The sequence below is a fragment of the Gobio gobio genome, assembly GCF_949357685.1.
Source record: "Gobio gobio genome assembly, chromosome: 16".
Classification (NCBI taxonomy): Eukaryota; Metazoa; Chordata; class Actinopteri; order Cypriniformes; family Gobionidae; genus Gobio; species Gobio gobio.
The window spans coordinates 39,750,909-39,762,531 of NC_137109.1; the positions used below are offsets into that span (position 1 = coordinate 39,750,909).

The 11,623-nt window shown below is 35.8% G+C and overlaps 2 protein-coding genes across 7 annotated transcripts; one reads left to right on the plus strand and one right to left on the minus strand.

Annotated features, from left to right (window-relative positions):
* Positions 1 to 613: 613 nt before the first annotated feature.
* setd7 (SET domain containing 7, histone lysine methyltransferase) lies at positions 614 to 4,796 on the minus strand. 6 transcript variants are annotated; one of them, XM_079839727.1, is made up of 9 exons: positions 4,670 to 4,796; positions 3,821 to 3,950; positions 2,990 to 3,191; positions 2,664 to 2,853; positions 2,404 to 2,485; positions 2,284 to 2,319; positions 2,073 to 2,190; positions 1,790 to 1,947; positions 614 to 1,619 (listed from the first exon to the last, which is right to left on the minus strand). In XM_079839727.1, the coding sequence occupies exons 1-9, from the start codon at positions 4,707 to 4,709 to the stop codon at positions 1,418 to 1,420; spliced, it is 1,158 nt and encodes a 385-aa protein (XP_079695853.1). In that variant the 5' UTR covers positions 4,710 to 4,796; the 3' UTR covers positions 614 to 1,417. The 6 variants fall into 6 exon arrangements, with proteins under 6 accessions (XP_079695853.1, XP_079695852.1, XP_079695854.1 ...); XM_079839726.1 differs by having other exon boundaries at positions 2,278 to 2,319; XM_079839728.1 differs by lacking the exon at positions 2,284 to 2,319.
* A 1,498-nt stretch (positions 4,797 to 6,294) lies between these two features.
* mgst2 (microsomal glutathione S-transferase 2) lies at positions 6,295 to 11,623 on the plus strand. The gene is made up of 5 exons (XM_079838682.1): positions 6,295 to 6,490; positions 7,262 to 7,361; positions 7,554 to 7,624; positions 7,759 to 7,840; positions 8,345 to 11,623. Exons 1-5 carry the CDS (start codon positions 6,430 to 6,432, stop codon positions 8,454 to 8,456), a joined length of 426 nt encoding a protein of 141 aa, XP_079694808.1. The 5' UTR covers positions 6,295 to 6,429; the 3' UTR covers positions 8,457 to 11,623.

Here is an 11,623-nt window from a genome sequence, read left to right on the forward strand (position 1 = left end):
ACAATGTGTTTAAACAAGTTTCAATTGTTAAATAAAATGTCAAAGGGTTTAAATGCATTTTTTGTCAGGTGGTACAATCAAATAGTTGTATGTAACCTGACTTGGAAAGTGTACCAACCTACCCATACTTGAAATTAGTAGTATTTGAGAGAGATCTACAAACCTTTTCACTCCGGCATAAGGATCAGTTGTGCTCATCTGGATGATACACTGTCATGTTTACTGTTATTACCTTGTCAATTCATAATAAATAGCTAAGTTTGAATTTGTGCCACACTGACATTTGAGAATATACAAATTGCTGGATAAAAAAACTATATCAACAGCTTTAAAACTACTGATATTTCTTTATTATTAAGAAAGACCATTTGAAATAGTTTTCTTAGTCATTTGTTCAGACCACCACCTGGCATTTTGAGGGTTAACGATAACAAAACATAATATAATTTAAATGTAGGTTTTATAGAATAAATAGTTTTTATAGAATAAAGTGACATGCTATGAATTTATCAAATTATTCTAAAAGGAAATAATGCACTTGGACACAGAAATATGCACGTCATTGGCCTATACAATAACCGAGAACGTTGAAAAGATGAGTCAAATGAACTTGTGCTCTATGCAGGAGTTTTATTGGTAAACCTTTGTTGATAGCTTTTGCATATCAAAGGCTGAAGTTCAGATCAGTAGAAAGATTTATCTTCACCTTGTACCTTAGTCTCAGATACTCCTTTCCCAACATACACAGTACACTTTACTTGAACTTTATATTTTTGGTGATTCTTCATTGTACTGAAGGACAGTGAAAAACGGTGTGTGAAAAAACAAATATAAATAAAAATAAATAAAGGGCATAGCCAGTATAATACTGTACTTCAAAACAACTTGAGCCTCATTCAACTTAATTGTAGCTGTTTGTACATGCTAATAGAGACAGAGCAAATTTGTTTACAAGAATAATTGTCGGTAATAACAACAAACTAATATTTTCAGTTCTTGGGGGAAACATGAGGAGAGCAGCAAAAGACACTATACTGGTTTAATACTGAATGGTTAACACAAGTTGTGGTAACGAGGTTGAATACTTCAAGGAATAGTTATAATAGTCTTTCAAACTTTCCAACTCCGCTTCCTGATTTCAGTTAAAATGCCTTTTAAATCACTTGCTCTTATTCAATCTCAGTCACATACTAGGTCCTTCCCCTTTGTAGAACCATAGAATTTTGTAGCCTACTCCGTAATCCGAGTGAGGATTTCACAGTTAAAAATACTTGTAAATGAATGAGAATGCCAAAAAACATTATTATTCATAATTGTTAGCTGCAAGATAGTCAAAGGACAAAGTTAAGAGTTTCTGGTGGTAGTTGCAGGGTGGGATGGGAGCTGTTGTTTCAGGACAGTGGTGGTGAGAAGGGTCTTAGAAGGTCTCGTTTGCCCCTTTTCCTGACACCTTCTGCTGAAACTCCAGCAATTGCTTTGTGTACCATTCAGGTGCTTCTGGATCAGACTTCCCTGAAGGCTCATGGTCATAACCATAAGCAACAGTGAGTTCTTCATCCTTCTCCATGGCACGGATTGTTCGGATGCATTTTATTTGCCCAAAACGAGGATGGACATACCTGGACAGTTAAAAACGGCTGTTAGTACAATGGTTACATGACTAACCCAATATTGTCCAACAATATGATTTGTTTATATTGAAATATCCAACAAAATACTACACAAAATAAAATCGAAAAACAAAAGCACAATGTCTCTGTATATCTCTCAAATATACATCCACACTTACGGGTCATATTTGCAATTGGGAGAGAAGGAGTGATTGGCCTTGTGACCTAGAGATGCACAGTAATTCTCAGTCAGATTGAAAGGTTTCGGAACATCAATCACAGTGTCCTCATCCAAAGAAATAGTGTTCCCATTCAGGGACCAGTCGCGACTGTCCACCTGTTAATTTTAACATGAACAGATTTCAAAATACTTTAGTTTAGCAGTAGCACACCATTCACCTTAAAAAAATGAAAAAGTATTACATTCTGGCATTGAATAATGTTAAATGGAAATAAACAAACCTCTGTATGTGTAATACGGACACCATTATAAAAAGCCATCACTGTGTTAGCCTCAGCCTCAGTTTTTGCAAATAGCCCTTCTCCAGCTCCGGAAATAAGTGAATGTCCCACATACACACTGTTAAACCAAAGGAAAACCACCTTTCAGCTTGAAATCAACAAGACGATGACAAGAGAAATATTGTATTAAGACTAGAGAACCAACTGAAACTCCCCCAATGAAATGTCAAGACCAGACAATCCATCACTGGAACAAATAAGTACATGTTTTCTGTTCAAAACAAGATTTAATAGATTGAGGTTTACATGGTTGATCACAGCTTGCACCAACCGTTGACGTTCGTAGAGGTCAGGCAACAGTTTATGACTGGCGATACATGACGAGGTGGATTTATCGTAGCAGTAAACGGGACCTAAGAGAGTTGGAAAAGAAAGATTATCCTATAACGATTTTCATACCAAGATGAACGTTTACTTGCCAGATTTAGATTATTAAAGTCTTGCATTTTAAAGGACTCAACAACCAATACAAAGTGAATCAATGGGTAAACTGATAAGGCAAATGAGAACGTAAATATAAGTACTACTAACTGTCCGGATCAACAATGAAGTGTGGTCTGCCATTCTCTTGAGTGGTAAGAGTGGCAAGTCGGGCCTCAATCAGTTCTCCATCAACAAACGAGCCATACAGAGCTGTACGTCCATCAGGGTAAACATAAGCCACTGCCTTTCCTGTCATCTCTCCATCTTCATTCATTTCCCCCACCACGCAGGCGCCATCCTTTAAACAACAGGAGAAAAAAAAAACGTATATATAGACAAACCTTTTCAATAGACTATTCATGTTCCGAGTTCAATATGTTATGGCATAATAACAAATGTTGTCAAAAGAGTTCTTAATATTGGGCAAAACAAACCGGGTAGTAGACCCAGCACATGCCACAGCGAATGTTGTCCTTGTACTGGCCCCTGAAGACCGGTTGACCATCTGGATTGAACTCTTGAGCAGGTCCATTGAGCTCGCCGTCTACATAAGTGCCATGTAATGCTCCTCCATCCTCGTAAGTATAAATGCCCTGGCCCTGCAAAGCATCGTCCACATAGAAACCCTCCAGCATACTATAGAGGGGGGGAAAGGTAATATGCAGGTGAAAAATAATTACATTTATCTGCTATAAATAAACTGACCCAAATAAGCTTTTTTGTATGCAAGCGTACAAAAAAATAGGACACCAAATAGAAAGGGGAAAATGAAATTCTGCAAGTTAATTACAACGAAGACTGCTGATGATGATGCATGTGAATTTGAATGATATTGAATCACAGTGATGTGATTCAAAACTATATACATTTTATTAATTCATGAAACTCTTCTGGGCAGTTGATTGGTTTCCCTAAGCCAGCAGCACAGCTAATCAAGCTCTCTTTCCCATTTATACAACCTCATTATTTTCCATCTCAACCTGGTATAGTTCAGTAGCGCAGGTCATGGAAAATTTCTCTAGCCCTCCTCCTCCCCAGCACCACATGTCTAGATTTGGAACAGCGATTCTTCATAGTTTACCCGGAAGCATAGCAGATTTACAATCCATTCTTATCAATAAAATCCTATTACAAATCTATTTAGATGGAATGATAGAAATAATTAAATCTGAGAATCAACAGTGATTAATATTCCATTATTAAAATCATGTGAAAATCAATAATACATGTAACAATGGTGCCAACATACACCACAAGTCTCAAACCTGCCATCGAAAAAGAAGAATTTTCCTTTTCCGTTCTTCTCCCCATGAACAAAGTGTCCCTCAAATCGGTCACTTGAGGAGTAGGTCACAGTACAGAAACCATGAGGCTGGTCATCCTCATCCAGCGGTCCTAAAAAGTCATGACATTGTAATCAGAGATAATAGACTGATGAATAACTAATGCACTCCATACCTAAAAATAACACACAGATTTTAATGTCCCAGGTTAATAAAATCTGTTCAGTTAGATACTTAACAAAAACATCCAAAATCTGTTCAGTTAGATACTTAACAAAAACATCCAAAGTGATTGTATACTAATGGAAGCCCTGGGTTTAATGATGACAGTCCAGAACTGAGACCTGTACATGCAGATCAAGCTGAGCTTGCAACTATTGTGTCAACGCCACACTTTCTTAACCACGTGGCTTTAACAATAATATTATGTCCATTAAATTATAAATCCAACCTATATTCGACATTTACAGGTTCCTTAAAAATATAATATAATGTACAGTGTCAGAGAGGGAAATAAAATTAAAGATATTTAAAGAAAACTAAATTAGTCGTTTATACTTTCTGCTTATACTGTTGTATCTCAGTGCATGAGATTTCAGAAGGAGTCTTAAATAAGTCCAACGCTGAAATATGACTCTCTGTCATCTGGGGGTTTTGAATAGTCCAAAGCTTTACAGGCCTCGTGTGTTTGACAGCTTGTGTACAGAGGAAAGCTGTCGGTAGGCTAATCTTCGGCGAAATGAGACTGCATAAAAGTTCAGCCTGACAGCCGAGAAGACGACAAAAACAAACTTACGCACAACGTATCGTTTGTGAATACGCTTGTCGTACCTTCAACCACTTCTTCCATATTGTCATCATCGCTGTCCATGTTTGCGCTTCCGCTGGTTGTGTTTATTATTGGGATAACGGGCTGCGTCTAAATATGCCTGCCGCGTCGCGGAAGCTTCAGCAGCGCAGGAAGGGCTGGCGCACAGTGTCTGACATCATCAGCGCCGAACGCCCAGCACTGATTTCGTTGTGCTCTAACTTTTATCGGGAAATGAATCATCGAGTCTATCCCCACATATACTACTAATCAGTTAAGTATTAATGGTATAAAAATGTATAACATATATATTAAAGAATTATGTAGACCTACATTATTGCCGAAATGCAAACCTTTTTGGAACTCAATATCAGATTGAATGGAAAGAGGTCTGGAGTTTACTGTCTCACCAAAAAAAGAAGAAAAGGAATTACATATAAGTTTATTCAATTGATTTATCCTGTGAAACAAGTAGTCTCGAGATTTTTTTAGATACATGGAGACAACATGCATCTTTTGTAACACAGAAGAAGAATCCATAAAACACTTATTCTTTGAATGTTTATTTACCCAATTGTTTTGGATTGATGTTAAATATCTGATATTTAAATTCACAAAATTAAAGATACGACTGTCTGGTAAAGATATTAGTTTGTTTTAAACAGTATAACAAAATTTTGTTAATAATTTATATTTTGAAAAAATAAGAGTTTGGAGCAAAATTTGGTGGTTACTTAATAATTATGTATGAAAAATAACATACACAAACAGAAATGGACAAATAATAAATCTAACATTATATTATTTTTGGAATGTATTGTAAGTTTTCCCCTGTATAGTTTTTTTTTCCTTTTTTCTCTTCTTTTTTAGAGTGTTTCCTTTGATGCTACACTCTAAAAAAATTCTATATGGCACCAAAAATGGTTCTTGGCTCGTAATCATAGGGGAACCTTTTTAGTGCTATAGGCCTATAGCACCAATTTTGGTGCTTCAGCGGTTCTTCAGAGGTTCTTCACCGGTTCTTTGACTAAGGTGCTATATAGCACCTCTGAAGAACCACTGAACCACTGAAGCACCAAAATTGGTGGTTTATGGCACTAAAAAAGGTTCCCCTATGATTACGAGCCAAGAACCATTTTTGGTGCCATATAGAACCTTTTTTTTTTTTTTTTTTTTAGAGTGTATTATGAATGTAATAGATAATAATACACTGTGATCCTCAGTGTTTGTAGGTTGTATGTTGTTCAGTTCTAGCCTTGGGAAGTCTGAATCATTGTAGCGAATCGGTTCACTCGGACAACTGATTCCAAACCTATGGTTCCAAACGTAGGCTACATTTGTCAGCCGATGCGGACGACGAAGCCGTACTAAAATACTCTGACAATGTCTTACGTCTCAACACTTTTGTGCTTTTGTTGTGAAATGTTTGCTGACTTAAATAAGTCACCCTAATATAGTGGTTTTTGGCTACTCCCAAATAAAACTTTGAAAGTGTAGTTGAACCTGTTAGTTAAATATATATACTGCTCTATGATTGGAAAGGCTAAGTGGAGAGCATGATGAATCATTCAACACCCTCTGTAAACGTTAGACCGGCACTTCCTGATTTTAAAAACAGGAGGAGGTTGTCAGGAGGCGGGTACACAGACCCAGAGCCATAGAAAAAGCCTATGGAAGTCTATGGGAGTGTCGTAAGTAACTCTGTTTTTCAACGGCTCGGCACTGACATAATTTCACATCTTTGTAGCGAGACACACTTTGTTCGCACCATAACACCACAAGTATGACTTCGGATCTGCCAGTTCTCCTTGCAGCAGTGTCAATACTGTCTGCTCTCCACATGGGTAAGATGGTCTTCTACTAACTAGCCTACTACACCATCAAAAATACAAACGTGTCGTCGTGCACTACACTGCAAGAAGCAAGTGAATCATGATAACCTATTAAAAAACAAGACATTCTTAGGTTCAGCAAATTACCCTCTTTTTATACATTTTTTATGTATAGTGTTCTGAAGTATATAGATCTTTGGAGATTAAAATAAATTATTTCTGTTAATTATTACGATCAGATCTAGTTTTCTCTAATACATCGATCCTTTTACTATTTGATGTAGGCCTATGTAGCACAGAATTATTTGTGGAACTTAAAAATACTGTTTAAGCTTTATTTCTTCGAGTAAACGTAACGTGTTTCATTTCAAATAGAAATATATATATATATATATATATATATATATATATATATATATATATATATATATATATATATATATATATATATATATATATATATATATATATATTTTTTTTTTTTTTTTTTAAATTGTAGAACTTTAGATTTGTCTGGCCAAAATCAGACAAATGTGTAAATAAGATCAGGTCAAGGATTACACTGCTTATTAAAATGATGTTCGATAATTTTAAGTGAGCTATTTCAAGATAACTCAGTTAATGATTCATAAATCAGACAGGTTAAATATGTGTATGATTAACAAGCTAATAGGCTGCTATATACTTGAAATCATATGTCAGATATGTATCATTCATTTTTGGGTTTGTAATAATGTCTGTGGTAAAACGGTGTGTCTGAATAATAGTGGATGAATTTCTTAGGATTTCAGGCAAGACGTGTGGGGTGGTCTAGGATGAAGTATAGAATTATGCCACCCAGTGTTACTGGACCACCTGAGTTTGAAAGGACATTTCGTGCACAGTAAGATCAAAGATCTTTACAGCCAGACTGCTTCATTGATGCCTCTCATACTTCACACATTTCTCACTCACACTTTCATTTATTAACAATCATATGTGAAATTTACTTTGATTGTCAAGTTGTCAAAGGTAATCCAACATATACGAACAAGTTATAAAATGTTAAAAATATGTCTTTCCACCATTTCTTTAGCCAGAATAGTGTAGAGTTTTATTCCATTTTCTTGGTGGTATTGTGGATCTCTGGCATCTTTTGCAATGAAGGTAAGTTACATAGTATATTTTGTATAATTATATACATTGTATAAGAACAATGATACAGTTACACAGAATGTATGGGGGGGAATAAAAATGATAAACCATTTTATAACTTGAATTTAACTTTTCTCTTTTAACAGCGCTTGCTGCTCTTGGAGGCATTCTGTATATTGTGGGCAGAGAGATATACTTTACTGGCTATATCAATGAATCCAAGAAAAGGTGATAATCAAAACACACACACACACACACACACACGTTTGTTTTTGTGAAATGTAAGGACATTCCATAGGCGTAATGGTTTTTATACCGTACAAACCGTATTTTCTATCCCCTTACACTGCCCCTGCCCCTAAACCTAGCCCTCACAGGAGACTGTGCAGTTCACTTTCTGTGAAAAAAAAACTCATCCTGTGTGATTTATAAGCCTTTTGAAAAGTGAGGACATGGGGAACGTCCTCATATTTCACCCTCTCTTTGTAATACCTATGTCATACCCATGTCATTATACAGATTCGTGTCCTGATATTTCACAAAAACATGCCCACACACACACACACACACACACACACACACACACACACACACACACACACACACACACACACACACACACACACACACACACACACACACACACACACACACACACACACACACACACACACTCTTTAAAGTTGTGTAAAGTCATAACATATTACAGCCCATTCTTACTGTTGTTTCTAGGTTGCCCGGGTTTTACTTGGTGTTGTGTGTCCTGTTATTCCTAACTGTGACGGCTACCATTGGAGTCATTCAATCATTTTTGGGCAAATATCTCAACATCAGACTTCTCTAAACATCAGACTTCTCTAAAGAACTGAATTGTTAGTTATAAAACAGTTTGCCTCAATTTATCAAGCAAAAAGGATGTAAAATGTATACTTTATGCATGTTTCAGGTATAATAAATTGATTTTTTTATGTCAGTTTTCCTTTTAAGATTTACATTACTGTATTAATTATTTAGAGGATCTAGTTATACACTCACCACTAAATTCCTACTATTCACTTGTTGAAAATGCAATCTTAAGTGGACATCTTGTGGACTGAAGTGAAATGCTGGAATGCATTGAATTTATCATTAGGGAGAGTTAGAAGACCTGGATATACTGTACTTCACTGTAAAAAAAGTTAACGTAGCCTAATTCTCAAACACTGTAACAATATATCCACTCCAGCAAGTCAAGGTTAATAAACCCAAGTGCAGTTTATTTGAAGAAGAAAAAAGATTCAGAAGTCAAAGCTTAAACAAGAAGACACTGATCAAAAGATAGTCCAGAGACAAGAGAAAAATTAGGGTTATATACACAAGAAATAAAAATAAACCAGCAACACAAGACTAATAATCAGAACAATAATCCAATGACACGATTAAGGGCAAACATAATTGAACGGCTACAGGATGTCCGGTCAGAACATTATGTCTTACACCAGTCTGTACTTCAAGATTATTTATTCGGTTTTGTCATGGGAGTGTGTGTGGTTCTGTAAACAAGCAACATACAAATATAAATAAACATAAATGCACAATCACAGATCTATAATAATACTTAACTATAAAGAAGCACTTCACTATTAGTTTTAAGCAGCATATTAAATTGCACATTAAAGAAATAGCTATAAACCCAAATATATGCATTACAGACTCAATACAATGTTTATGCTATCGCACCGCCAGCCTGCACGTAGCGTTGACAGCGCATGTGTCTAACTTGTATGAATAACATGCTCGTAAATGTTCCCTGAGACACTTTAAAGGCGGCATGAAATCAAATTTTATAATTCGTATTTTTATATTAATATTGTAGTGTTTACTATAACTGATTTATCTGTGCACTTCATTATTTTTTAAAAATTAATTTACCCTTATAATCTTTAATCAAATATGTTAACTTTCCCTCCCCCATCGAAACAACCTCTCTTCTCTCCCGGTCATGTGCTATGGCGCGAGGGCGGGGTTATCGCCCCGTCTCGTTTCTGCACCTCCTCTCAGAAACATGTCACTGATCGTGGTTAGGTGCATTTTTCTCGGTATACACAATACCTTCTTCAAGAAGGACTTGAGGCAATAAGAGAGAAATATATGAGAAATAAAAGCTTTTTTTTATGTAAAAATTACTCAATATAGTCGGACGAACAGCTTATCGTGACGACTCGCACTGAGGAATGCAGCGTGTGAACGTGCTTACGGTGCGCCCCCCTTATAAGGGAGAGCTGAGAAAAAAGCTTTACAGAAATAAAGCCATAAAAGGCTTAAAATAAGTAAAATCTGTAGCATAGACCAGCGAAAAGTGAGGAAATATGCTCAGTAACATTATTAACTTCCAACGATCCAATCAATTCCCGAAGGACGAAATCAAGCCTCGCCCTACATTTTTTCTAATTTCAGAAGCCGTTTCACTCGGATACACGTCACAATAAGGAGAAAAAGACGATCTCAACTTCCGTTTCATGCCGACTTTAAAGTCTATACAATATAAGCGCAGCATCAAATACTTTACTGATAAAGAACACAGTGAGATTATATGGCATTAATACAAGGTATTTACGCAATAACATAATGTGCAAACCAAATTATTACTGTAAACATTCACGTGGAATGCCGCGGTAATGTTCTTTCCTGTCTCTTACCAATAATCACTAATGACGCGAAATACTGTTAATAAATGTTAATAACTATAAACAATCGCATCTCTGCAGCCTCTCTCACTGATATCTTGTTTACAACTCCGCGGAAAGTTTTGGAACAGTCCGAGTCACGAACAGAGGTGGGGGAGTTTGGAAGAGTCCATTTGTGAAGGGTGGACTTTTTTACACTCATTGATTTGATTGGAATGAGTGTTGCTGCTTGTACAACTTACTTAATTAAAATGAGTTAAAGTTTAAAATTGCTGAACATTGTGTTAGTACGACTGTTAGTTATTCTGTTCAATCCATTTAAATAAAGTAAAGTTACTTAATCCATTTGAGTTTGGACTACCTAAAGCATTTTAGTTGCAACTGAAACTGAACTGAGTGGATTTTTAGTTCCTTCATGCGTTGAAGAAGGCTGGATCACGAAAGGAAATTTTGAAATTAAGTATTATTTTACGTGTTTTGTGTTAAGGCAAATAGCTTTAATTCTAATTATTATATTTAAAAGATTTTCTTTTATGTTGACATTTTTGTGGTTACCATGATTGTGCTAAAGAGTCCAGTAGAACAGTCAAGTATTTTGAAAAACATAATTTAGCTATGCATGGAATATCAGTCTTAAAATTAAATTCAGACTTAAATTTTTTATTTTTCTTACTCTGCACAATGTAAAATAATAATAATTAAAAAAAGTGTATGGTGGAAAATAATCAAAGATATTTGAAATAGAACAAAATCATCTGCTTTACTGTTAGCAACCATCGTTGTGACCAAGATATTTGCAACCCCTCCCCCCTTAACGCCATCAGAAGGGCCATTTGGGATTTCTAAGGACAAAAGAATGGCTTGCTGGCCAAATGCTTTTCACACCTTTGGTACAATGGGAGTCTGATTGGTTACTTTCAAACGTCTCACGGTTTGGTCTGATTGGTCAGTTTTAAAAGAGTCATATTTGAGTTTGGTGACATCAGAGAAGAGGATAAAAGAAGATCCGAACTGTAGCTCTTCCTCTTTTGATTCTCTGCCTTCTCTAGAGAGAGCTGCTCTTTAGCTCTCTCTTTCTTCTCTCTCTCTCTCTCTCTCTCTCTCTCTCTCTCTCTCTCTCTCTCTCTCTCTCTCTCTCTCTCTCTCTCTCTCTCTCTCTCACAGGTAACATTCTAGGCATAGGCCTACTGAGTATAATTAAGGGTTTAAGTTTACATCTATGTTAAGCTATTTTAAGTGTAACCATAATTAGAATTTGTGTTTCCTTTTAAAAGAGATTTCTGTCTATGATGTAATTGACATTTTACATTTACTTGATTGTTAATAAATTGTTACATTTTTGATC